Raw genomic sequence first — 27,512 nt, 5'->3', positions numbered from 1 at the left:
TAACACTAGGGAAATAAGAATTCATATATAACCATATAGTCCTGGGTTATCATCTAAGTCATAGTCAGACTTGCTTGAATTACATCTGTATGTTTGGGCTTACATTTTAAATAATTTGCTGCCCAGCTAATCATGGAAAGCAAATGTGAAGGCCCATGACCATTGCCCAGGGGACATTTCAAAATTCCTGTGGAGATGACCTAGGCTAATTTTTTAAGGGGTAAACATGATGGGATATTTTTAAAGAGAATATTCCATGTTCTGGATGGGTTCCACTGTAAGTGTGGTTTCATGGTATCTATATTATGTCTGACCTCAACATACCGTGGCTTCCATCTGCAGTCCTGGGGGCAGTAAGAAGCAGGCTTGGAATAATCATAATAGCTCTCGAAATTTATTGAGTACCTGCTGTTTGCCGGGCACTTGGCTAAGTGTTTAACATGAATTATCCCATTTAATCTAATCCTTAACACTATGTGGTAGAAAATATTACTGTCCCAGTGCTACGTATACATATATACAGGTATCGGGATGAACAAGGAGCCTTCCCATCATATAGCTTTAAATCGTCTGCTTGTCAGTGGCTTTTATTTTGCTTGTACGAAGGTCTTTTATTCACGAATAATAAGTCAGTCCTGAATAGTGATGGGGTAAATATTTCAATCTTTGCTTGTATGGAGGTCTTTTATTCACGAATAATAAGTCATTCCTGAATAGTGATGGGGTAAATATTTCAATCTTCATTCCCGTCTTTGCCCTTTTGAACAGGAAAAGAGTGAAAAACTAGTGCTGGAGGAAACTGCGTATGAAGAAATAGAAAGGGATTTTCAGGAGGTTCTCAGCGAACTTACAGGGGACAAAAGTTTGGAGAGATTTAGGGTTGAATATGAGAAGCTTCATGCTGTCATGAAAAAGTCTTATGACAATGAAAAGCGTTTGATGGCCAAGTGCAGAGAGCTGAATGCGGAGATCGTGGTTAATTCCGCGAAGGTCGCCACTGCCCTGAAGCTCTCTCAGGATGATCAGATCACCATCACATCCCTGAAGAAGGTCAGTGATCTTTTAGAAATGGAACCAATGGCGAGCTTTCATAAATGCATCCTGTACTTAAAACATCATCCTTTCATTATACTGGCAGCTCTAGGCTGGTAGTAAAAGAGTTATTAAGTAAAAATTTACATGATTTATATATTCATTAAGCCTAGGGAATAATGTTAATTTTCAAAGAACTTAATTAGCTTGAGTGAATTTCACAATGCAGAAAATAAGGTAGAACCTTACTGGCTTGGTTTCTAAGAAATACTGTGTTCACAAAAACAATTGGCCATAAGTAAGTATAGTATTAGGAATATCAGTATGTCTTGTTTGACCCAAGATAAGTAATTAAATATCTTATGATGATAGCTTGTAAAAGATCTTTTCATGTTTCTACGTTTTCCAGTGTTTTAGGAGAGGTTACCTTGAGAATTTCCAGATGGTAGTTTTCATGATCTTTCCTCTTATCGCCCCTTTGCTCCTGCCTTGATCGTCCCATTTCCTCATAATGCGAGAACAGGGATTCAGTCTGGGAGGGATATTGAGGAAGTATGGCTTTTATTTACACTTTATTTTTTCATCCTCAAGTGTGTTGCATTATTTTGAAGGTAAAACACAAATGTTCCTTGTAGATTGCAGGGTGTTAAGAGGTTAAGATATTTTAATTTATAATTGAAACCCTAGTGCTGAGAAATAATTCGCAGTTTTTTTTAGATAATTCCCTTGATATCATGCAATTAAACATACCCCAATTCTAATGAAGTTCCAAGACTAGTGCAAAATGTAACTTACCTGTTTTCTTAGGAACCACTATTTTTAGTGTCTTTTTCTCTCTATTGTTATTTTCTTCTTCTCCTTGCAAAATACCAATATAAGAAGGCTTTAAATCATGTTATGATGAGAAAAGACCCCACTTTTTATTGTAAATTAAAAAACTGGAAATGGAAGTCATGAATAGATTAAAATATAATTGGTGAATTTGCTTTGGACAAGATTTCATATAATCATATTTCATTTAAATATCCTTCATTTGTTTTGCCAAAAATAGTACATATGGTTGCTACAGAAAAACATACCCCTTAAACTGACATTTTGTTTTGAATCACTAAATTATGTGCTGCAGTTACCCAAGAATCATCTCTCTCTCTCTCTAATGTAATAGCATGAATTTATTTAATTAAATAATTTCTTCCACTCATTTTATTCCTCGTCAACATAAAATAATATTTTCACCTTAAGCATATAGATTCTTACCTGTATAAAAGGACTCACATTGCACTTGATGAAAATTTGCAAGAAAATTAAGTGGCAGGGCAAAACTCAAGGCTGTTGCAACATTTACTGTCCTTCGTCCGTGTACTCGAATGGCTGTAATTCACTTTTAAGTATTTCTGTTAATATTCCACTTTGTATTCAGAATAGTTTTGTTTTTCCCCTATAAGCATTTGATGAGAAGGCCTGGGCTTGGGTTTCTGGAAATGGGAATTATCAAGGCTGTTGTGTACAATTAGGTGACAGCCAAGACCTCATTTCTATGGATGGCTCTAAAGTTCACCTTGCCATCCAGGAGCTCACTTGGGGCCTGAGGGCAAAATATATTTTTAATATGGAACCTATCAAGAGCTTCAAATTTAGGACTTGGATCCAAGACCATTCCTTATGTGATAAAGCTTTTTTTTTTTCCTATAAAATATCTGGACTTGGAAAGCACATAAGCTTTCATTTTCAATTTTGTAAACCTATCTTAACATCTTTACTAGAAATAATACCATTAGTTATAGCAGCCCCTGTAGTATGTAGCAGCCCTGTGGCCACATTTACCTACACAAGAGAAAATATCCTTTGCCAGTATCCCCTTTAAAACTGCTTTTCAGTATTGACTAACTCATGTGGAACAATGCAGTAAATCAATATACATTTAATACATAGTGTATAACATGTAATCTTCTTTCCCCATAAATAACTTCTATAATGTAGTTGTTTTATTATTCTATTTATTCAATTTAGCTTGCATCTGGAACCTAGTTTGGTTTTTCTCACTGATATCCCATGACCCACCTAGGAAATCGAAAAGGCTTGGAAGATGGTGGACTCAGCCTATGACAAAGAGCAGAAGGCAAAGGAGACGATTCTTGCCCTGAAAGAGGAAATAGTGAACCTAAGCAAACTAGTCGAGCAAGGGTCTGGACTCTCCATGGACCAGGATAGCAAGTAGGTCATAGCCGTCTTGATTCATGTTGAACTTGCTTTTGCAGAGGCCTCCTTCTTCAACAGACAGCCTGGGACTTGCCGGTACCATCTTGAATGTTCTTTGTGAATACAAGACTCTACTTTGTTGGGTTCCCAGAGACAGCTTTCTATCTATTGCCATTTTTTTCTTTTTAATACTCCCTTTCTCCATGCCCAAGAGCTTCTAATTCATGGTTATATCAAACTTCTGGCTCTATAAAATCAGTGCTACAGTTTTAAAATGAGTAAAGATTTTAACTTTATTTCTCTCAAACTTGTGTGGAATGGCTGACTTTCTACCCAGATTCCCAGCCCCTCCCATACACCCCCTGCCCCATGATGAGCCATATCACTGTCCTTCCTACCACCTCAGATTCTAGGCCAGAAAACAGTTGCTCTTCACACTTGTTACTCCTTCATCCCTTAACGTTTCGTCTTGTTGACTCAGTCTTCTAAACATCACTTCATTCTTCCCCTCCTCCTGTCAGCAGCGGCTCCCCTGTTCTCTGCTGGATTTGGCAGTAGACTCCTAACTGTTCTCCCTGCCTTTGAGGAGACATCTCCCCTCTTTACCATCTTCCATACCAGACTTATTCTTCTAAAACATGTAGCTACATGCTTCCATCTCCAGCATATGCACCTTCGACAGCTACCCGTTTCCTAAGGATAAAGCCCAAAGTCTTGAACGTGTCTTACAGAGCCCTTTGTAGATCTGCCCCAGTCAGCCTTGCTAGACTCACGCCCAGCAGCACCATGCTTGCTCATGCCTCTATGTCTTTGGACATACTGTTTTCTATGCCAGGGATCCTTTTTCTTCCCTCTCCACTCAGTAAACAACTATTCATCCTTCAAGACCTATCTTAAACACCATCTTAACTTTATCACCGTCAGCATCTCTGTTCCAAACTCCTCCCAAGCCTCAGACCCAGTGACCAGGCAGAAGAGTCATTGTGTTCCCTGTTTCCATAGGACCCAACATCTCCCTCAAGTATGGCACTGATCACATGGTACTGAAATTATTTGAGCTTCTCTGCCCATTAAGCTGTAAACTCCTTGAGGGAAGACATCTATCTTTACCTTTCCTCCAGGAATCTAGCACTCTGTAGGGCATGCAAAACCTTGCATAAATTAATGAGCCAGGAATGAGCATACACTTCCTTAGGCATCCTTAACTAAATCTACCTGCTGTCTAGATTTCTTGTACTTTCTAGATACGTTTATCAAATGTTGAATAGGTAAAATAAACAGTAGATGTGGTGTTCATAATAATGGACTCTATTTTCTTATTAAAAGAAGTCATGCACAATCAGAGCAACTATTGAAGAACAACTGTTGAAGAGCATCGTGAGGGAACTGATTTGCTTAGGAGGAGTTTTAATGAAAATCAGAACATGAGGAGGAGAACTGATGAAACAATCCAACTCAGAATTTTATCTTCAGCAGTGCGCTTAGGTGTAGCTGTCTGTCTTTACAGTAACCTTAGAATTTAAGGTCTTGTTTATGGAGAAGAGTTTGCGGTTTTGAAGGTTCTTAATTAAACAATTATATCAAAAGTGTTGGTCGATACATATTATCGAATTACTGTGTTTCCAACAGTCATTTGATGTCTGTCAGGTGCAAGTGTCTCAAATGCAAGTTCTCTGCTCTCTCAGCTCTAAAGTAGCTGCCTTGTTCTAGATGAATTCTGCTGCACAGGTCTTATCAGACATAGTTTTTCTACTTTCAGAATGAATACTACAGGGGTGTGGAAAGCAAGGAGTAGAAATCAGCCCCCCCAACTCTTCCACCCTAAATTTCACTCCTCAGAGATAACCAGTTATCAATTTGATGCCTGTTTTTCTGGACTTCTATAAAAATGCCTATAGTACACACACACACACACACACACACACACACACACACACACACACAGACTGTAATTGCTTAAAAATAAGAAAAGGGGTCATATTATGCATATTATTATTGGAACATCCTCTTTTTCAGTTAAAAACTCAGAAACAGGGCTTCCCTGGTGGCGCAGTGGTTGGGAGTCCGCCTGCCGATGCAGGGGACGCGGGTTCGTGCCCCGGTCCGGGAAGATCCCACATGCCGCGGAGCGGCTGGGCCCGTGAGCCATGGCCGCTGAGCCTGCACGTCCGGAGCCTGTGCTCCGCAACAGGAGAGGCCACAACAGTGAGAGGCCTGCGTACCGCAAAAAAAACAACAAAAAAAAACAACAAAAAACCCTCAGAAACAGCTCCCACATCAGGGCATAAAGATCTTTCTCTTTCACACCTGAATAGTGTTGATCCTTGACCATAAGTCTTTCCCATGAAAACGAGCTCAGAGGATGATAAGAAGGCTCCCTGAGCAGATGGCCATTTCGTCTGACTCCCATGTTCTTCTATTTTAGTATCCGAGATTTGCTGAAGTTCAAAGAAGAAGTGACAAAGGAGCGAGACCAACTCTTCTCAGAAGTGGTGAAATTACGAGAGGCCTTAGCTCAGACCACTGAACAGCAACAAGAAATGGAGCGGGCCAGGGAAGAGGCCGAGCAGACCATCAGTCAGGTCTGCTCTGACACGGAGAGCAAGACAAGGACCATTACCTTCTAGGAGGAGGTTTTGTCCTTCTCCAGGCTCCCTTCCGGTCTTGTTCCTTTCTCAGATTTATGACCCTCCCTCCCCCCCACCCCCCCCTTGCCCCTGGCCCGGTCACCAAATGAAGCATCCATTGTTTTGCTTATTTCTCTGGTTTGTTTTTGCAAGAGCAGTTTTACCTGAGTCATTCTCTGTCTGAGAAGTTACCAAGATAGGGCACTGCTTACATTTCTGGCCCAAGAAGGTGTCCCCTGTGACAGCCAGGGCGCCCTGCATCTGGGGATGGTGAAAGCAGTTCCCCTGGCCTTTCTCCTGTGTAAGGAAGTCATCTAGCTGAATCCTTCTGAATACTTTTCTATAAAGCCAGAAGTCAAATAGACGGTATACAAGCGCAGGCTTGAGGAGAAAAACAGGAGACTCCTTTGATCATGAGATAGGAGAAGGACTTTTCATAGAATTTGGCTGTCATGATAAAACTGTAGTACTTTGTTTAGCAATATCCAGGACTCATGGAAAATACACTTTCCTATTTAGGGTAGCTGGCTACATTTTATTTAGTTTCTGTTGATGGAGAGTTAGATGAATTCTTTCCATGTTTGACTTCCCTAGAATTCTGGGCTTGCAGTATTTAACTGGATTTTATACCTTTCTTTGTGGATTTGTTCCCACCTTCAGGGTGGCTGTTTGGTGCCAAGGCTCTGAAAAATAATACAGAATATTCTTGAAAAGTTTGAACATTGAAGTTCAAAGATGACTCTCCTGCAGGAGAAATACTACTTCAGAGTCATTGCCCTGAAAATATCTGAGAGCGGGAGAAGTTCAGCTGGTTGAGACCCGTCCTGAGGGGCTCATCTCCCGCACCCCAACCCCCATCGTCCTTTCCGTGCCTGTAGTTCCAACAAGAAATCCAGCAACATCAGAACGAAGCTTTGCGGGAGACTCGGAAGAAGGAAAAACTAGAGAAAGAGCTCAAGCAGATTCAGACGGACATGGACACCAGGCAGACAGAAATCAAGGCCCTGCAGCAGTACGTGCAGAAGAGCAAGGAGGAGCTTCAGAAGCTGGAGCAGCAGCTGAAGGAACAGAAGGTAGGCTGGGCAGGGCTGCGCCACGGGGCCTGGCCAGACAAGAACGGGGATTTTTGAATTTTCTTTGGAAAGCAGCAAACTCCCTTCACTGCAGATGTTGGTGGATGTTGGTAACACAGCACGTAGCACTGTACTGTGTTTGGTCTTTGAATGGCTCTTATAGGTAGATATGCTCTACCTATACTCTACCCCCAGCCCCCTCCTGCCATGCTCCAACAGGTTAATCTCTTTTTATCCTTTTATTGATGTGTAACATACACATAGAAAAGTGTATAAGTCACAAGTATACAGCTTGATGAATTTTCTCCCCTTGAACACGTCTTGGTTACCCGCGCCCAGCCTGAGAAATAGCACCCCGGGAGACTCCTTGTGCCCCTTCCCAGTCACTCTCTCCACAGAGGTCAGCGCTCTTCTGAATTCTAAGCAGAGGTTAGTTTTGCCTGCTTTTGTACTTTACAGAAATTAAATTATATAGGATGTACTCTTTTGTGTCTAATATCTTTCTCCTCATATCCTGTTTTTGAGATTCCCTTATGTTGTTGCCACATAGTTATAGAACCACAGTATCCAATATGGTAGCCACTAGCCACATACAGCTATTTACATTTAAATTATTTGAAATTAAATAAAATTAAAAATTCAGTCCCTCAATTGCACCAGCACCATTTCAAGTGCTCCATAGCTACATGGGGCTAGTAGATACCGTATTGGACAGTGCACATAGAGAACATTTAGTTCATTGCAGGAAGTTCTATTGGACAGAGCTCAGAAGACCATTCACTCTCATTGCTCTAAGCATTCCAGCCTGTGAATATAGCGTGATTTATATTTAACAGGTTTAATTTTCAAGTTTGGGAAACCACACACTGTCTTTATGCGTTTTAAATATTTAAAAAACATTTCCTCTGTAATAACAGTTTAAGGTAACACAAATGCTAGTCTGTCTTTTCCAATTTCTTAAAGAAGAACCATTTCATCTAATTGAAAAAAGTCATTTCTTGAAAACATGTTCTCTTAGGAAGTTTCCAAAGTATTTTTAAGCCATAAATCATTTTTCTACTTAAAAAATTAGATAGTAGAACACATTTGTCAATTGCTTTATTAATTTTATATAAAGCTGGAAATCAAATAGATAATATGCAGTGTGCAACATCCATGAAAAAAACATGTGGCTTTCTTTGAGCCTGAAATTTGAGAGGTTTTTGGTTATCACGTTAAAACTATAGTACTTTGTTTAGCAACATCCAGGACCCATGGAAAATTTCATTTAGTCCCTATTGATGGGAAGTTGGATAGATTCTTTCTGTGTTTAACTTTTGCTTGAGTGGAAGTTATATATTGGAGTAAGTGTCTTCTAAGCCATCTTCTCTCTTTTTTTTGATATCCCTCCATCTCCCTAATATTTTCCCAATAGAAATGACTTCCCAAAATATAATCCTCTGTTTTTATAAAACCTTGTCTTCTCTGAATAGTCAAGTTGGGAAGGGGAAAATCCAACTGACACTGAAGTCAGGGAGGTAGAAATCATTCCACTACTACTCCACAGTTTTGACTTAAGTTGGATGAAGGGGAATTGTTTTGTGTTGGTGTTAGTGAATGGTTCTGTTCATGAAAATGTTGTAGGCATGCTAATGCAGGATTTGCTTCTGAAGATATAGCTTCTGAGCCCCACAGCCGATAAAGCTCGTTTGGATCTCTAGCTCATTTGCAATGATTATAGCAATTGTTGTGTACGCTAAGCCTGCCAAATGGCAAACAGGCATTAAAATATTTATCCACCACCTGTGAACAAGACTTCCCAAGGTGCCCAGAAAAAAAAATATGTTCTCTGTGTTATTCATTAGAAGGCATCATTTCCCCCAGCCATTTAACATTCATCATATTTGAGTGCCTTCATGCTTTCACTGGGGAGAAAGAACAATTTCTGCGAAGACAAAAAAAGTGTGGTTGCCGTGCTTGTCCCAGGAGGTCTGCATGGCCTCCTGCGTGGATGTGCAGCTACTGTAATCAGATTCAAACGCGTTAACCAGCTCGTTCTGCATCTTTCAGATACTGAATGAGAGAGCTGCAAAGGAGCTGGAGCAGTTTCAGATGAGAAATGCTAAACTTCAGCAAGAAAACGAACAGCATAGTTTGATCTGTGAGCAGCTATCCCAGGAAAACCAGCAGAAGGCGTTGGAGCTCAAAGTAAACACCAAGTGACATATCTGTTCCCTAGCATGTCCTCCTTCATTCCCTATTAATATGAATTGGCTGATGCTGTTCTAGCCTTTGGTTGGATAACGTGGATTAGCCTTGGTCCTTCAGAGGCAGGTGTAAACCTACAGTGATTGCTTTATGCCCGGAAGCAGTTTGATAACTTCCATTCTTATAACATTGCTAAGCTGATTATTAATCATATGACTATGCAAATACTTTCCAAAGTGAGCTCAGATGTTCACCTCTGTAATTTAACCTTGCAAGTAACCAGTTGCCCAGAGCTAGAAACCATTTACACATGTGAGTGGCAAAGAAGTGAGATTGTATTTCACTACTTGTATGGAGTGAGAGGGGTGGGGGATGGACTGGTACTATTTGATATCTACGCTTAGGACTGCAGAATCATGATTTTCACTTCTGTCCAATGTAAATTTCAAGATAGGTCTCCTATTCTCCCTGCCCTGATTAAAGAGTGCTTGCAAATTAAGTTTGGATAACCGTTTTATACTTGGATACATATTGTCTGCCTACATGCTTAGCAGCGCAGCTTTATGTTTATCACCAATTCTGAAAAATCCATAAGCCCTACTCTAGTCATGTTAGAATACTGGGCATAAAATGAGTGACTAATCAGGAAAATACATTGATTCGAGTAGTAAATCTTAACAGTTTTTGCATCACAGCACCTTTTGAGAATCTGATGAAAGCGTGTGTGTGTGTGCACATACACACGCACGCACACTTATTTGCACGTCTTGTGTCTTGTTTTGCGTGCAGTCTTAGAGGTTTACAGGATTTTTCTGAAGTCTAACCATGGGGTCTGGATTAATTTTTCTAACCATGGGGTCTGGATTAATAACTACTGAATTAGAACATCTTATTGTTTTAATTGAAAGGGGCCTTAGATGAACTAATTTGGACCTGGTAGGATCTGAGGCTGAGGAACATTTAAGCAGTCCAGAAATGTTTGACTCGAAACCGTTCTTTATGAGAATGCTCCAAGTTAAAGCAGAAATGAAACGACTACTGAAGGCAAAATAATGTATTAGCCCCTAAGGTGAAATTAAAGGAAAAATACTTATGCCAATAATTCTCTCCTTTGATGACATGCATGGGGCACCTTGAAAGATGGAATATTTTTGTTATCAGATCCTAAACCTATGGGATCCTGCTTCTAGCAGTGATCTGAGGATAACGTGCCCAGCTAAGTGAAGCCTCTTCATTGTCAAGAACTAGGAATAATTGCTACTCTTTATTTGCAGTAGGATCACTAGTTGCTTTCCCAGTCATTTCTAAGAATGGCACATTTTTTTAAAAATGAATTTAAAAAAAATTCATAAAACTTGAAATCCATAGACAAAAATCTGGTGCTTTACTTTGCTGGAATTGCTGTTTTGATACCTTTTGACATCGTGTAGACTTGCTTATTAATGCTACCCTGTCCACCTGTCCATATATACAGTCATTGACTAACATACTCTGAGGAAGGAGGGCCCCTTTTCTAACGTTATGTAATTGCACTACAGTGGACATGTGGATCCGAAAGACTCAATATTTTATAGCATGTTAATAACCTCTAAGAGAGATCACTTTGTGAGTCTATGAAAGTTGCTAATCACTACAGCATTTGTACACAAATTTCACACATTTATGGTACAACTCAGCGTTCTTATCTTGTTTGATTCAACAATTCCATGGTATCTTGAGGTATCAGGTTTAATCAGTCTTTTCATTGTTTTTAGCTCATATAGCCATATATTTTATTATGGTTTATATAGACTTTTTCAGTTTCTCTCAAAAACCAAACTGTGTGTTTTGATTTAATCCCACAGAACAGCTTTACACTGACATAGGAACAGTGTCCTTTTATTGGTTGTGAGTTTACCATCATCCAGTCACCGGCTCTTTATTGACTGAGTGTCCCTGGTTAATCCTCTCTCAATAATCATAGGCCAAAGAGGAAGAAGTCCATCAGTTGCGCCTTGAGATTGGGAAGCTCAACAAAATCAGAGAACAAATCCATAAGAAATTGCACCAGATTGAAAGTCAAAAGGGAGAAGTGGAACAGCACAAGGAAACCCTGAAAAATCAGATCTTGGGATTAGAGAGAGGTAAGCCAAGAATCATTTTGTGCTTTGTTTTATTAGTTTATGAGCGTTTCATTGGTAACCAATGTCATCTGGCAACTCCATGCATGCAAACACAAACCATGCCAAATGAATTCAGTAAAATAACATTCAAAACGGTAAATAGATAATATGGAGGAGACATGGTTTTGAATACCTTGAACTTTCTTACCTTAAAAAACTCTTCAACAGGTTATACTGAGCCCAAAGTATTTTTCAGTATTTGTCAATGGAGTAAATAGCATCTATAATCTTAGGTCTGGGTTCTACATGTCTTTTCCTTCAGTCTTCTTTTTTCACCGAAGATGCGGGATAAATTCAAATGAATATTACGCATGAGCAGTATTTGAGACAATAGTATACCCAGAATCAGTGAGACAAAAATTAATGGCTTCTAACTCCTTTCCTCTGTTAGTACTTTACCATATGGGAAACACTTGTTTTAGCCAACTATCACATTGACCTGTGAAGGGAAGATTTAAGTGCCACAGGAGGCTGTGTAGTACAGAAACATCATTAAGGATACAAACTCTCGAGTCAAATCTACCTGGGTTCAGATCCCACCTCTATCACATTTAGCTGTTGGGGATGAAATGGCTAACATATAGAAAGCTCTTGGGACAGTGCCTAGCACACAGTGAGTGCTTACTAAATGTCATCTATTGGGACTTTCCTGGCGGTCCAGTGGTTAAGACTCTGTGCATCCACTGCAGGGGGTGTGGGTTCGATCCCTGGTTGGGGATGCATGCCGTGCAGTGCGACCAAAAAAAAAAAAAAGTCATCTATTGTTATCCAGATATATTACCACTTATAAAAGTAGTAAGAGAATACTATCTCATTCTGAAAAAGAATATAATTAAAAATAGGATATGTTAGTTAAATATGGTGTGGTAGAAACAGCTCAGAGACTTGGAGACAGAGGATCAGGGTTTGAATTCTGACTGCACCAGAAAATGTGGGGTAGGAACACCTCATTGACCTCAGCTGTAAATTACTGACTGAGATAACATACATAGAAGCATAAAAATGTACAGTGCCTCCCTAAAAGTTAAGTAAAATCTAAATGTCTAGATAAGATTATTAGAAATATTTGTCACGTCTTTGAGAAGTGCAGATATTTTTCCTCCTAAGACATCGGAAATAATCTTTTACTGAGGCACAGTTGCAGCTGATATTGATAATTTCTCCATTTATTTATTCATTCAATAAATTGAGTACACACTATGTGCAGGCATTATGCTAGGCATTGGGTGCATGGAGGTTCCTGCCCTCAGGATGCTTACAGTCTAGCATGAGTTTACAATCTAATGTCTTCAATGACAGATATGAAAAAAAAATAGAACTAGTAGAGCATGTTTTGTAACTGGCTTAGTGAATTTCAGAAAACACTCCATATTAAAATTTCTGTATTTTTGCTGGTGATAGTTCTAAGCTTTGAAAAAAAGTTTTATCCATTAAGTATTGAACCCAATCCTTCATCCCTAAATCATGTTTACAGAAGTCATCGTGCTTTCTCTTCTGGTTATTTTACAGATATCGTTAACATCATTATTTCTTCTTATGGAGCACTTCCTTTTGTTGTGCCCTATCAAAGAGTGACATAATGGTTAGGAGCATGATTTCCTACCACAAAATCCAAGAAATGAACTGAAAAATTGCCAGAACTAACAAGAGTTCAACAGGGTGCAGGTTATAAAATAAATATATGGATATCAATAGCTTTCTTTCCTACAAAGAACCAGTTACAATATATGATGGAAAACCCCCTTTCACAATAGCAACTAAAGTAATAAAATATCTATGAATAAAGTTACCAAGATATCTGTAAGACATATATATATAAAACACTACAGAATTCTTTTGAGGGATATAAAAGAAGACTTGAAAAATGGACAGATACACCAAGTTTCTGGATGAGAAAACTCGATATGATAAAGATATAAATCTGTCCAAATTAATCTACACGTTTAATATTTCCAAAAAAAATTTCAGTGAGTTATGTTGCTTGGGACTTGAAAACTGATTCTAAGTTTCCTCCAGAAGAATAAACTTGTGACAATAGCTATAAAATTCTGGAAAAGAAGAGTGAGAAGGGAACATTTGCCTTACCAGGTGTTTAAATGTATTATAACACTTCAGTAATCAAATAGTTTAGTGAAAATGCCTGAATAAACAGATCAATGGAGATCAGAAAGGCCACAAAAAGACCCACGGTTATCATCTAAGATAAAGGTGTCATTTCATACCAGTGTGCAGTATGGATTATTAAGAAAATGGTAGTATGACAATAAACTACTTTTTGGGAAAAAAGTTAAGGTCAAATGTAGGAACAATAAAGCCAAAATGCAGAGATTTAATGAAATTAAAGGTAATTTTTTTTTTTTAGCAGCAAAAGACTATATATGAAGGCAAATTGTCTAAAATATTGCCAAAGAGTTAGTATCCTTATTATATATAAGGAGCTCTTACAAATTCATAAAAAGGTAAACAATTCATGAGAAAAATGAGCAAAGAGCCAGTGTGGGCAATTTGAAAAACAGAAAAACAAATAAATGATTATTAAACAGGAAAAGTAGTCTACTTCACTACTAATCAAAGAAATGTAAATTAAATATGGACATACTGGTTTAGAAAAATCTATCAGGTTGTCAAAGATCAAAGAGAGTGATAATAACAGTGGTGGTTTGGGTGTGGATTTAAACTGCTATTAATTTTTGGAGAGAATTCGGCAGTAGGGGAGAAATGTTTTTAAAAAGAAAATCACTTTTGATCCAGGACTTCCTCTCCTAGAGGAACAAATGAACAGGAACTTTCATAGGATTATTGCTTATAATTGCAAAAAAATTAAAAAAGAAGAAGCAACTTAAATGTTAAGATGGGGATTGGCTAAATAAATTATACATTTTTATACAGTGAAATATGAAGTCATTAGAAATTCTGATGTAGATATACATTTATAATATAGAGAGGTATTTATTTTATGTTTGTTAATTATAAAACAAGTTACAAAACTGTATGTGTGGTATGATTCCCTCTTGGTGTATGTGGTGTATAAATATTCATATTTATATACACATGTATATTTGCATAGGAAAAAGTCAGAAAAGAGACACATCAAAATCCTAAGTAGATTCTGATTTAGAAAATTTTCCCTTCTGTTTATTTTTATTTCCAATTTCTTCCTGTATTTCTAATTACTTGTATAATAAAAAAGATTTAAAAAGCAAGGACTTTTTGAAGTCAGAGAGACCAAACTCCCAATCTCAGCCCTGCCACCTCTTGGCTGTGCACCCTTGGCATACAGGCCTTTAAGCCTCAGGGACAGGAAGACCTACCTCACTGAGTTATAATGAAGATCACGGAACACTCAACGAAAAGTAGTTTTATAGCTACAGAGGCACGAACCCGTGTCCCCTGCATCGGCAGGCAGACCCTCAGCCACTGCGCCACCAGGGAAGCCCCTATAAAGCAGTTTTATGTCACTTTGGCTTTGGCAGATTCTTTCTTAGGTTTTCTTTATATTTATTATTGTTTTTCTCCCTGGTGATGTAGAGGTGGAGGCTTCCAAGAAACAAGCAGAACTTGATAAGAAAGCAGTGGATGAGCTTCTGAGAGAAAGGGACCTATTGAATAAGGTGAGTTTGTTACACTAACACTGGTAAATAAATGTCTTTCTTTAGTGCTATAATATCTGCCTATAACTGGTTGCAGGGGAGAGAAAACTCTGAGGCAAACAAAAGTAGATTAGAATTAATAATAGTGCTCAATTTTCCTCTAAGCAGGTATCCACATTCCACCATTCACTGGCTGTGAATTGAAACCGCATTATCACCTATGAGCACAAAGGGACTTCGGAGAATTATCATATAAACCAGCAGGGGATTTCAGGGTGTCTTGTGGTTTCTGTTTTTATTGCTGGTGTGTTATTTGGCATCTTAGCAGTTGATCAGAATTTCTGATTTTAATAAATTTATTTATTGCTTGATTTTTGGCTGCGTTGGGTCTTCGTTGCTGTGCGCGGGCTTTTCTCTAGTTGCGGCGAGTGGGGGGCTGCTCTTGGTTGCGGTGCGCGGGCTTCTCATTGCGGTGGCTTCTCTTGTTGCGGAGCACAGGCTCTAGGCACACGGGCTTCAGTAGTTGTGGCACGTAGGCTCAGTAGTCGTGGCTCGCAGGCTCTAGAGTACAGGCTCAGTAGTTGTGGCGCACGGGCTTAGTTGCTCCGCGGCATGTGGGATTTTCCTGGACCAGGGCTCGAACTTGTGTCCCCTGCATTGGCAGGTGGATTCTTAACCACTGCATCACCAGGGAAGTCCAAAATTTCTGATTTTAATATCTATAATCTGCAACTTGTGCTAATCCAGAAAATACAAGTGAGTGCTAATAAAATTTAACTTCTAGGTGTTTGAAGGATGGCTGGTTGGCCATGTAAAGAGTCTCTGACCTTTCCACCATCTTTTCAGGAGTGTTGTAGGTTTTCGTTTCTGTCTTTGGCCCTTATTTCTCCTAGTCTTTGAGCTCAATATGGTCCAAAGCTGAGGGAGGGGTTGGGGGAGCTTGAGGCCTGGAAATCCTCCATTCAAGGCAGACCACTCCCCCTTTCCCCTCCTTGCCCCTTCCAGAGGATTCCTTTGATTGACAGTCACTCTTAGGAGATTAACTACTTTCAAGGATTTAGGGTAAACATTCCTGCTCAAGGATTTCCTCCAGGGAGGAAAAAGCGATGGGCCAGGTGTAGAGTGGGCAGGCTGCTTCCAGAGCAGACAGCCTGATGGCTTTTGGCCAAGATAGCTTCATCTCATCAAAGTAGATACAGCCTATATTTGTTCATTCCGAATTTTTATTACTTCTTTAAGTTTCCCAGAATTGAATAAATGTTAACAAAGTATTGAATAGATTACTCTCTAGCTTAAAGTAGACTATTTAGGGAATCTCAGGAAATAGTATAAGATTAGATATCTTTACATGCTGAGCACTCCTTAAGAAAGTCATCAATTTTTTTTGCATGATCCTAGTAACTGTTTCTTTATTCTATAAATTTATATATGTAAATAATGTTGGATTTAGATTTTTAAATTTATTTGTAACACATACAATATTTAATCCATTTATATTTTATATATTCTGATAAACAACCTATAGGTTTTCTGCCACAATAGGACACCTAACACATTAATTTTATACTTATTTTGTTTGATCTGACTACGTCAACTCCTTCTTTAGGGCAGGGTACTTTTTTAACTTTTTTTTTTCCCGGGCCGTTGCATCCTTAATGCCTGGCACAGCACCTGCCCCTCTGCAGGTATGCAGTCAGCCTTTACTGATAATACATTCTTTCCCCACTGACTTGAAATGCCACCATTGAGTGAGTGAGTGACATAGTTTTGACAGGCGGCAATGTTAATATATTTGGTTCTTTCAGTGTCATGTTGAAGTGGCTTTATCTTTCATAGAGCAAATGTTTAATTCAATACTTGAAAGTAAAGTTGACCTTTTCCATTTTCTACATTGTCATCCAACCAAGGTTTAATGTTCATTTTTTTTTAACCTGTTTATGCCAGTGGTTTTCAGACCTGGCTGAAGGTCTGTATTGGTTAGAGATTTGTGAAGGAATTATGAGGCACCTCATGGAACCCAAGGATACAGCTGGGCCTCAGGAACAGATAGGAACCTGGCCTAACACTCTTGGGATGCACAGAAAGCTCTCTACTTCCACCACTAGACTTCCAGCTGAGTTTTTGCTTCATTTCTGTCTTTTAGTGAGGATCGTCTCTCTCTGTTTCCCTGTCCATATGGCAGAAAAAAGCTATCACCAGCAGCTCTCAAGTTTACATCTTCTACTGAGTTACAAAAATCTGGAGGCCCTATTTCAAAAGTCACTGGATCCATTCAGCTGTGGCTAGAGAAGCAGACAAGCTCTGCTCCATCATGAGCATGGCTGCCAGAGTTGCACTCTATTAACTCTGTGTTTCAGAGGAACAACCTGGCTCCTTGGGCAGCCAACCCAAGGCATTTCCATTATAGCATCAGAAACCAGCAGGGCAGCTTTTTAAAAAAATTTAGGTGCATAACAGCTCCACTGAACCAGAGTCTCTGGAGTTGGAACATCTGTGTTTTTTAAAAAAACAGGTTAATTCTTTTTTACTGTTGTAAAATACATACAAAACAAAATTTGCCATTAGTGACATTTAGTACATTCACAGTGTTGTGCAAACATCATGAGTCTAGTTCCACAATATTTCCATCACCCCAAAAGGAAACCCTGTACCTGTGAGTACCTGTGAGGTGGCCACTCCCCACTTTCCCCTCCTCCCACCCTTGGAAATTATGAATCTGGTTTCTGTTTCTGTGGATTTGACCATTCTGCATATTTATATAACTGGAATCATATAATATGTGACTTTTTATGTCTGGCATCTTTCACTCACTACAACCATGTTGTATCGTGTACTTCATTCCTTTTTTTTTTTTAATTTTTATTTATTTATTTTTGGCTGCATTGGGTCTTTCTTGCTGTGCACAGGCTTTCTCTAGTTGCAGCGAGCAGGGGCTACTCTTCTTGCAGTGCACGGGCTTCTCATCGTGGTGGCTTCTCTTGTTGCAGAGCATGGGCTCTAGGCGCGCGGGCTTCAGTAGTCGTAGCATGCGAGATTCAGTAGTTGTGGCTCACAGGCTTAGTTCCTCCGTGGCATGTGGGATCTTCCTGGACCAGGGCTTGAACCCGTGTCCCCTGCATTGGCAGGAGGATTCTTAACCACTGTGCCATCAGGGAAGCCCTTCATTCCTTTTTATGGTTGAATAATATTCCACTGTGTGGATATAACACATGTTGTTTATTTAGTCATCAGTCGATGGACATTTGGGTTATTTTCCCCTTTTGGCTTTTGTGAATAGTGATACTATGAACATTCACATACAAGTTTTTGTTTGAGCACCTGTTTTCTATTCTTCTGAGTGATATTGTTGGAGTGTATGTTAATTCTGGGTATCTGTATTTTTAATAAGTTGGTTTTATTTTATTTTGTAGTCAAAGCCTGTGTTACATGATTAGATTCAGCTGTTCTAACTTCACAAGAAAAAGACAAGAGCTGGGACAGAGGTTGGCTTTGGGGTCAGCTAGCTCTGGATTCAAATCCTAACTCCACTGTTGTATGAACTTGTAGGCAAGTAGCTTAACTTCTCATTCTCAGTTTCCTACCCCTAATATGCGAGCGATATAGTGCCCACTTCCTGAGGATGTTGTCTCTTAGTGCATTTATAGGTATGTCTATAGTGCTCTGTGCAGAATTAACATAACAAGCTCTAAATAAGCTGTAAAAAATATGATTATTTTTATTCATCTCCCAAACAATGCATCTAATTATTTTAGGATTAAGACAGGGAGTAAATTTAACCAAAAATCTCCCAACATTTTGAGTAATGGGGCTGGTGTGTTGTCCTTATTTTTAGAATATGCTTAAGGCCGTCAGTGCAACCCAGAAACAGATAGACCTGGTGAAGCTCCACGAACAAGCCAGGAGAAACCTGGAGGAAGAAATCCAGAACTATAAAGAAGAGGCTCAGAAGCAGAGAAAGATTATCTTTCAACTGGAAAAGGAGCGAGATCGGTACATCAGTGAAGCCAGTGACCTTACCCAAAAGGTAAGCCACTCCTCCATGGTATGGGTCAAGCACCGGCACATTCTTTCTGACTGTCACATTTCTGATTGCCACACACTGTTGCAAAGATGAATTATTCAGATTTCAGCTTGTGGTTCACATGCAGATTTAAGATAGTGGGAAATAAGCTTTGCTAGGAAATCAGCTACTTCCCATTTAGAGTAAATAAATGCTGAGCAGATATTTGCAGAATGTAAGCTCGGAGGAGCACAAATGCATATGGTCAGTCCAGCCCTGGCAGGACATATCTTCCTTGTAAAAGACCCCCAGGGATCCTCGTACCCCTGATTGGGAGCCATTGTAAAACAGCATATTTCTCTTGCGACTTTATCATTTAAGAACCTCCACTGATTGATTTACTGACTCTGAGGGGACCAGCTGTCAGTTCAGGCACTCATATTCTCTATCTTGGCTGGCCTTGTTAGCCTCTGTATCAGTCAGATTAAGTTGTAACAAATAATCCTCAAGTCTCAGTAGTTTATAGCAACAGAGATCTATGTTTTACTCACATTATTGGTCTTTGAGAGTCAGCTGTAGGCCTGCTTCACGTCCTGTTTATTTCAGACTGACTCTGTTGGGATGTGCTGGCCTCTTACAGAGGGAAAACAGTGTAATAGTGGACCTTTGATATGCTCTCAGAACTTCTGCTGGCAAGGGAAGGGTACAGGGTCTGTCCACTCATATTTCATTGATCAAAGCAAGTTACATGATTAAGCCTGATATCCCCAAGCAGGAGTGTGATCCTACTAAGGGAGGGACCCTACCTGGTGAGACAGCCAGTATATCTGAACATATAATCTGTTGCAGCCTCCTACTTCTCCTTCCCAAGAGTCAGTTTTTCTCCACTCCTGTCTGCCATCAAGTTGTTAAAAATTCCAACCTGACCTTATTATTACTCCCAGCCTTACAAACCTCTGTCATCTCTCAGCAACCTGGGGCAGTGCTTCCTAACATTCTTTGCATCACAGTATCATAGAAAATTCTATATCTACAGTATGTGGGAATGACAGAGATGAGAATGTGCAGGGCTGGAGGGGACTAACCCAGGGATGCTAGCTACCCAGGGATGCTAGCTGCCCAGGTCCCACCTGGCCATCCTGTGGGTGGTACATACCTGTATTTTGGTACATACCTGTAACCCATGCAAGACACAGCCATTGGTATATTCTGACTTATGCAACAGAGTCTAAGCTCTTCGTTCTCCCTGGAAAGGCCTTTCTTCCCTTCTCTGCATAGAAAATTCTTATTCAATACCCAGCTCACATGCTCATTTCTGGGGTCAAGCCTGTTTTGACTCCCTAGGCAGAACTAGTCACTTCCTACTTTATTGGTTTGTTGATGTCTCTGGAATGGTACTTATCATCTTCTAGTGTAATTATTTGTACCTTTGTCTTCCCTACTTTATAGTGAGTTCTTGGGAGCAAGGACTTTATCTCATTCTTTTTTTCATTTCCAGCATGCTGGTAAATAGTAGGTGCTGAAAAAGTGTTTGCTGAACAAATAGATGATGATGAGTGATAAAAAGAATACTGCCACTGATTTTAACATAGGATTGTATATTTCTCTCTGTTTCATTGTAAAGGAGAGATACTGGTACCAAGTTTTGCTGGTAACAGTTTTTCACAGTTTCTGATGTTTAACTGCACAAGGTTACATAATGTCTTACCTAAACAATTTAAGCACGAGTTCTTAAAATGTTCTTTATCGACTATAATTTTTCTCTCTTACTTAACCCCTGACAGCATATATCAGTTGCTACAGCAACTTGTGTCACCTCTGGACTTCTTATTAGAAACATATATGTCTTTTTAACACCTTCCCATATTTCTTTCTTTCTTTACTGTCTCACACACACACACACACACACACACACACACACACACACACACACACACACACACACACACACACACACACACACACCTCATTCCCAGAAACAGAAAGTTCCCTTTCGTGCATTCTGTTTATAGGGAGTTGAGGAATAATACCAGGGGTGGGGAAGATGTCATGAAACTGATATTTTGATCTACTTCTTAAGTGAGTTGTTCCAAGTTTATCCTTTTGACCCAGCAATTTCTTTTGTAAAAACTGAATATATGAAAAAACAATAATGCAAAGATTTTTATAAAAGAATATTCTTCAAAATAAATTGTGCAAATTTGCTATGTAACATTAAAATCATGTTTTTGAAAAATATTTTTTAAATGGGGAACATGGTCACAGTATGAATCTGATAAAAACAAAATGCAAAATAACAAAAGTTATTAATATGGTTTGACGTAACTTTCATCTGTGTGCAGATGGGGTGGTGGTGAGGATTAAATGAGGTAATATCTATAAAGCATTTAGAATGATCTCTGGCAGATAGTAAATGCTATGAAACATCTCATAAATAAGCAAGTAAATAAATAAATAAATTTGTTGATGAACAGCCCAGAATTTTTGTTCAAAGTGGCATTTGAATGTAGCTATTTTCAACTTCTTGTTAAATGTCAATAAGGTACAGACATAGATGAAAAGTTTTAACAGTCTCAAACACTAAGGCCAAAATAAAGCCTGATGCTAAAATAGAAGAAAGAGACTGGATGAGAACTTTAAAGCCAATAGAGGTGAATTGAGGAAAATCTACCTGGACCTCAACTCACAGTCCCTTGAATTTGCTTGCAATTGGGAAGGGGAGGAGTGGTGGTGAGCAGGAAATGGGGGGGGATAGGAGAGGATGAGAGAGGAGAGCAGACAACACCAACAGCGAGGCAGTAGGCTGGGCTCTTCTGGAAGAGATGACCAGTTCTCAGAGCAGGAATGACCAAGGAATTGCTAAGAATGGGATGTCCGAAGGTTGGTTTTAAGTTCTTTACTGTGCTCTGTACCTGAAACCTTTGGTGACAGTCTGCTGCATCAACCCAGTGGCTGGATTGTGCTTTGTGGGGTCAGGGATGGGGTGGTGAGGGATGTGAGGTAACACATCTCAGAAAAGGGACAGTATGTGCCAGAGAAAAGTGCCAATTGAGAATCCGGAATTCTATGGAAACAGGAAATCAAAGCCACAGTGAATAGGAGAAATATAATTCCTCTAAGAATTTTTGGAGATACTAGGTGGGATGTTGGTCTTCCTAGCACACAGAATGAAGATTCTAGATGTTCTGTTGTGGTTAAGAACACAGTGACCCTGACAGGACAGAGGACTATCATCTGGGTTATAAGTCCAAGATGACATTACCTCTATGATAAAGCAGAGATGAAACAGAAAGGAAGTGATGGATAAAATAAGGAACAGTTGTAAAGAGACTAAAATACACACAAACCCCAAACCAAACAAAAGCAAGCAATAGCAGATTTAAAATCCACATTGAAGTTAGTAAAGAACAGAATTGATGTGGAAAATAGTCAGTGAAGTGGAGTGCAAACTTGAGTAGTTCTCCTAGAATGCAGGTGGAAAGAAAAGATAAAAATGATTGAAGAGAAGATAAGAGATAAGAAGGACAGGGAATATAAACCAATCTACAGATTGTTGGCCTCTGATGGAGGAACTGAGCCCCAAGTCAAAGATGTCACGGAACATATTTTCTGGAAATGAAGAAAGAACTGTACATGCGGATTGAGCATGTGTCAGGCAAAATCAGTGACAGGAGACTCTTACAGAGACTTGCCCTGGGAGAAAGTTGTGTGTGTATTGTTTCACACACAGTGATGCAGAAAAGTACTCTCTGAGAATTAGGCAAAAAGAAAAAGCAGAAGCTTACTTGCCTTTTTTTTAAAAAAAGGAAAAAGAGTGGAAGGTAACACACCACCACGTGAATACTACTTATCGCTGAGTGCTAGGGATACAGATTGTTTTAATTTCCCTCTTTTGTGCTTTTTGTATTTTTCAAATTTTCTGAAGTGAATATGCATTACTTTAGTATCTTGACCAAAAGAAAGAAAAAATATTAAAAAAAACTTTGCCTTTCAGTCAGGGACCAATAAAATCCTACGTTTCCCAAGGAGCTTTATTAAAAATGTTTTCTAACCCATCTGTACTTGTCTCCCCTCTCTGGCAGTTGAAGAAATCTGATGTTATTACCGTCTTTGCATTTCTGTGTCTGCCTCATGCTACTTACAAGTTTCCTTAAGGGCAAGTCTCCTTCAATTTTGAGCTCTTCGTGTTACTTATTCACTAAATAGGTACTCAAATATATTTTGAAAGAGTGTATGGAAAGCATAATTAGACATCTGAATCAACTAGTCAAAGATTTAACTTTAGGTATCTATATTAAATTCTTCTTCAGTAATCTATTTATCACTATGGGTCTGCCTTCCTTTAAATTCATTTGAAACAGGTTGCCATAATGGACAATGCTATCTAAATTATCTTTGGCAATTTTAGCTGTGAGTGACTTCTGGCCTGATGTCCTCTTCCTTCTGGGCTGCAAAAACAGTGTCAACATTCGCTTTCTAGCTCTTTTCATTTAGAGAAAAAAAAGTGACATCTAAGATGCTGAAAGCCCTACATTACATTTTATTAATTTAACTTGGCATTTGCAAATGAGAAAGAAGATCCTGTTTTTGTGCCAGAATTGGATGGCTCAGAATCCCAAACCCTTTCTTTATGTGTTTGTCTCAGTCAACATGTGCCACAAGATCGTTGCATAATAAATAAACAGCAAATCTCACTGGCATGCAAAAACAAGCACTTATTTCTCGCTTACACACCTGCAGTTGACTAGCGTCAGCTGTTGTAGGCTGAGCTTGCCTGGGCTTGGCCTGGGCTGTGGGTTGGGTCCAGATTTGCTCTACATGTTTCTCATCCTCCAGGATACATGGTATTCTCATGGAGAAAGAAAGGAACGCCAAGGACAGACCCAACCATGCAAGCACATTTCACGATTCTCTACTAGCCAAATGTCCTCTGACACCCCATTGGCTATGGCAAGTTACATGTCCAGGCCCACCCTCAACAGCAAGGGCAAGAGGTGCTGGGAGCGAATATTCACGGAACCGTAAAACAATCTACTACAATGTTGCAGCGCTTTTTTTTTTTTTTTACATCTTTATTGGAGTATAATTGCTTTACAACGGTGTGTTACTTTCTGCTTTATAACAAAGTGAATAAGTTATACATATACATATGTTCCCATATCTCTTCCCTCTTGCGTCTGCCTCCCACCCTGTCTATCCCACCCCTCTAGGTGGTCACAAAGCACTGAGCTGATCTCCCTGTGCTATGCGGCTGCTTCCCACTAGCTTTCTATTTTGGTAGTGTATATATGTCCATGCCACTCTTGCGCTCTGTCACAGCTTACCCTTCCCCCTCCCCATATCTTCAAGTCCATTCTCTAGTAGGTCTGTGTCTTTATTCCTGTCTTATCTTCATGGTTTTTCCTCTGCTGCACTGTAAATTTTATTATTCAGGTAAATTGAGAGGCACCAGGAACGGCATCAGAAGTTGTGGTCCACCATATTTACTTCTTTTGTAGACTTTTATAAATTCTAGGTAAAATCATTTCCAGTTAATTATTAAATCCGGGGAACATTTTGCACATTATGCATTTGGCTCATTTTAGTACCCCTCCTTTTTCTTCTGGCTATCACCTCCATGCTGGAGCTTCCAAACCCGATGAGAACCCCACGATTAACCTGCAGTTTAAGATCCAGCAGCTGGCCATTTCTGGACTCAAAGTGAATCGTCTGGATATGTATGGAGAGAAGTACAAACCCTTTAAGGGCATAAAATACATGACCAAAGCTGGCAAGTTCCAAGTTCGAACCTGAAGGGAGAGTTCTGCAAGGGGAACAGTCATGAACACTTTTTCATTGCTTACTTGTCTAAAAGTAAAAACTGTCAGCCCTCTCCTAGGTCACTGCCCACTCTGGACCACCTGCTCCTGTTTTCCCGTAGTTTCAGTGCCCCGGAGCTAACGAAGGGAGGCCGGGCCACCAGGGAGGCCTGTGCAGAACCCACACACCAGCAGCACCAAGTCAGTTCTCAAAGCAGAGGCGTGCGATGCAGGGGGAGGTACTTGATGCCGTATGTAACTACTTGTGACATGGTTACCACAGGAAAAGACCAGCATTTGTTACTTGCTTGCCTTTAATTATCTGTAAGCCAAGGAAAGACGTCTTTAGTTTTTTTTTAATTAATTTATTTTTGGTTATATGCCAAAATATAACAGCTTATATAACAGACAGCTTATATGCCAAAAAGCGTTTTTCACAATGAATCCCTAACTACAAGTTTCTTAGCTGTCTGTTTATTTGCCTATAACAGTGTCAGGCAAAGCTCTTCTAGACAGAGGTTCCAAGAAATGAATAATAATGTGCTTGCAAGGACTTGGAAGTAAGTGAGGATAGCAAAAGTTGATCAAAGAGATATTGTTCACTGAATACGTACTTCATCATAAAATGAAACTTCTGTTTCTTCAATATTAATTTGAAGTTTTTTATACAGAGCATCTTTAATAGGGTAGAACCCTGGAGAGAGCCTTCAAGGGGACATACACAAATTTTAGCCTTTTTGTGTTATAATAAAAGAAGTATACTGTGGATCACTATTTCCCTGCAGGAGAACAGGATTTGATCCATAGAAAATATCAAATTGATTTGTTAAGTGCTCATATTATATAATATCACGTAATGTTAACCTATCATGATAATCTATTAACATTTATTAAATGATTAAACTATGATATGCCTGGTACTTCTATGATGGCATAAATATATTTTTTCTCACTTATATCCTCATAATAGCCCTCCGAGGCAGATATTATATCCCTCATTTTGTACCATAACATGTTATTAGAAGCAGATAGAAAAATAGATATGCCTCTCTAAATTTGAGATAGAGGATAAAATAAGAAAGCAAGAAAAACAGAGAAGACTTAAAATTTCACATGCCTGGGCATATAGTTTTATTTCTTTGTTTTTTTTTGAGAGTGAGTTTTCCAGTTTCATTATGGAGGTAAAGGCGTTGTCAGCATTGAAACCATTGATATCAAGTCAGAAAAACTTATTTGAGTTTATTGTACTGATATTTCATCAAATGCAAGCTAGAGGATTCCGAATTCAATGGCCCACTTTCTCATCCTGCCTAAGTCCATATGAGTATGGCTGCAGATTTCCAGCACGCGTTATTGATTTTTATCTCGATCATTTCTATTGGCAGCTTGTTTTAACAGAAAAAGAAAAGGTAGTAGGTTATAAACTGAGATTGTACCCTGGTAGTGCACCGTAAGCACTTTCGGGGCTCCTCTGAAGCAGGCCTCCACGTGCTAGGATCTCCAACCCTCTGGCTATAATAAAACTTTCTATATTTGGTTGTGATTTAGCTCATGAGTTGGTTTGAGGTATCTAAAGTGTAATCAATTAATTAAGCTCCAGCCCCATAGCTGGCATTCTACATTCTCTGATATATCCTTTTAAACTGGGGACATTATGCTGATTAAGGGTTTTGCCTCTATTTAACACTCCACATATTTTATGAATTTTCAGGATTTGAACCTCTATGTGACATTGCTTTGAATGATTTCCATCAAAACAAATTGAGCCCCAACACTTAGAACTGAATTGCTTTGTGAATTGTCTTTTCCCTTTGTTTCAGTACTTCTACAATTTTCGTTGTCATTTAAATGAAATACCCTTGATCTTCTTGGTATCATGATGGGTTCCTATTACTCCCAGCTTTAAGAATCCGGAAGCAAGTTTGATTTTGTGCATTGTTGTCTGCAGAAAGATGGACCCTGCTAGCTGGGTGCCCAAAAAAGAAATGTCCTTGTCTGCATCCTTTCTCTGGAGCGTGATTCTGTCTGTGCGAAGGATTATTCTTGCTGTAATATCTCCCAAAGTGATTGAACAAGTAATTTTTTTTCTTTTCTCTGATGTGCTGCTTGATATTCTGAATGCTGATGATGCTCTTCAAAGTATTTTCAATCTATTCATTTCACCGACCCCAACGAGGGTGGTCATGTCCACAGAAAGGCTAAATTTTGGGCTGAGATAGTCCCTTTCTTTTAAAAAATCAAACAAGTAACAGATCCAGGAATGGATACCTTATTTAGGTTTCACATTTGTTCTTAACTTATACATTTTAGTTCCTAGTGGTAGTACATTAAAAGGCCACCTGCTACTCATTTTTAAGGATTCTAAAGGTACAGATCAAAAAAAATGATGGAGGAAGGAGTGGGATTTCTTTTCATTTCAGATCTGTCCATGTGCCTCTTCTCCAGACCTCCTCTTCTCAGATTTTCTAATTTTGTTCCTTCCAGCCCCCCAACCAATGATGCAAGCCATTCATCACGGAGTCTGTATACATTCTTACCTTGGGCCATTTTCTTTCCACACAAAGTGAGTGATAGCAATTAATAATAGTAAAACAGCAAAATCATATAAAAATACTTTGTACAACTCTGGTTGCATAAATTTAAAAGATTGGTTGAAATAGATAATTTTCTTGAAAATATGTGCACACATCGAGGCTTGACTCAAGGAGAAGTAGAAACCATAGAAAGATTAATAACCATGGAAGCCACCAAAAAGGCTGAGAGAGAATTAGCTGCAGCATTGTCACTGGGGACCTAATTATTTTAGAATTGAGTTCCTTCACACTTTTAAGAATCAGATAATTC

The 27,512-nt window shown here is 39.2% G+C and overlaps 1 protein-coding gene across 1 annotated transcript in view; it reads left to right on the top strand.

Moving 5' to 3' along the window:
• The first annotated feature begins 706 nt into the window (after positions 1-706).
• Positions 707-27,512, top strand: part of CFAP58 (cilia and flagella associated protein 58) — a 110,796-nt gene continuing 83,990 nt past the window's right edge. Inside the window, exons 1-8 of the mRNA XM_079899392.1 lie at positions 707-1,050; positions 3,098-3,246; positions 5,657-5,813; positions 6,737-6,931; positions 8,981-9,118; positions 11,082-11,241; positions 14,809-14,891; positions 18,703-18,894. Of these exons, the coding sequence (XP_079755518.1) occupies positions 907-1,050; positions 3,098-3,246; positions 5,657-5,813; positions 6,737-6,931; positions 8,981-9,118; positions 11,082-11,241; positions 14,809-14,891; positions 18,703-18,894 (1,218 nt within the window). The 5' untranslated portion in view covers positions 707-906. The remainder of the gene's footprint in view (positions 1,051-3,097; positions 3,247-5,656; positions 5,814-6,736; positions 6,932-8,980; positions 9,119-11,081; positions 11,242-14,808; positions 14,892-18,702; positions 18,895-27,512) is intronic.

Source organism: Stenella coeruleoalba (genome assembly GCF_951394435.1).
Source record: "Stenella coeruleoalba genome assembly, chromosome: 16".
Lineage (NCBI taxonomy): Eukaryota > Metazoa > Chordata > Mammalia > Artiodactyla > Delphinidae > Stenella > Stenella coeruleoalba.
Note: the sequence above shows the minus strand (reverse complement) of the source record. Positions and strands in the feature narration are given on the sequence as shown.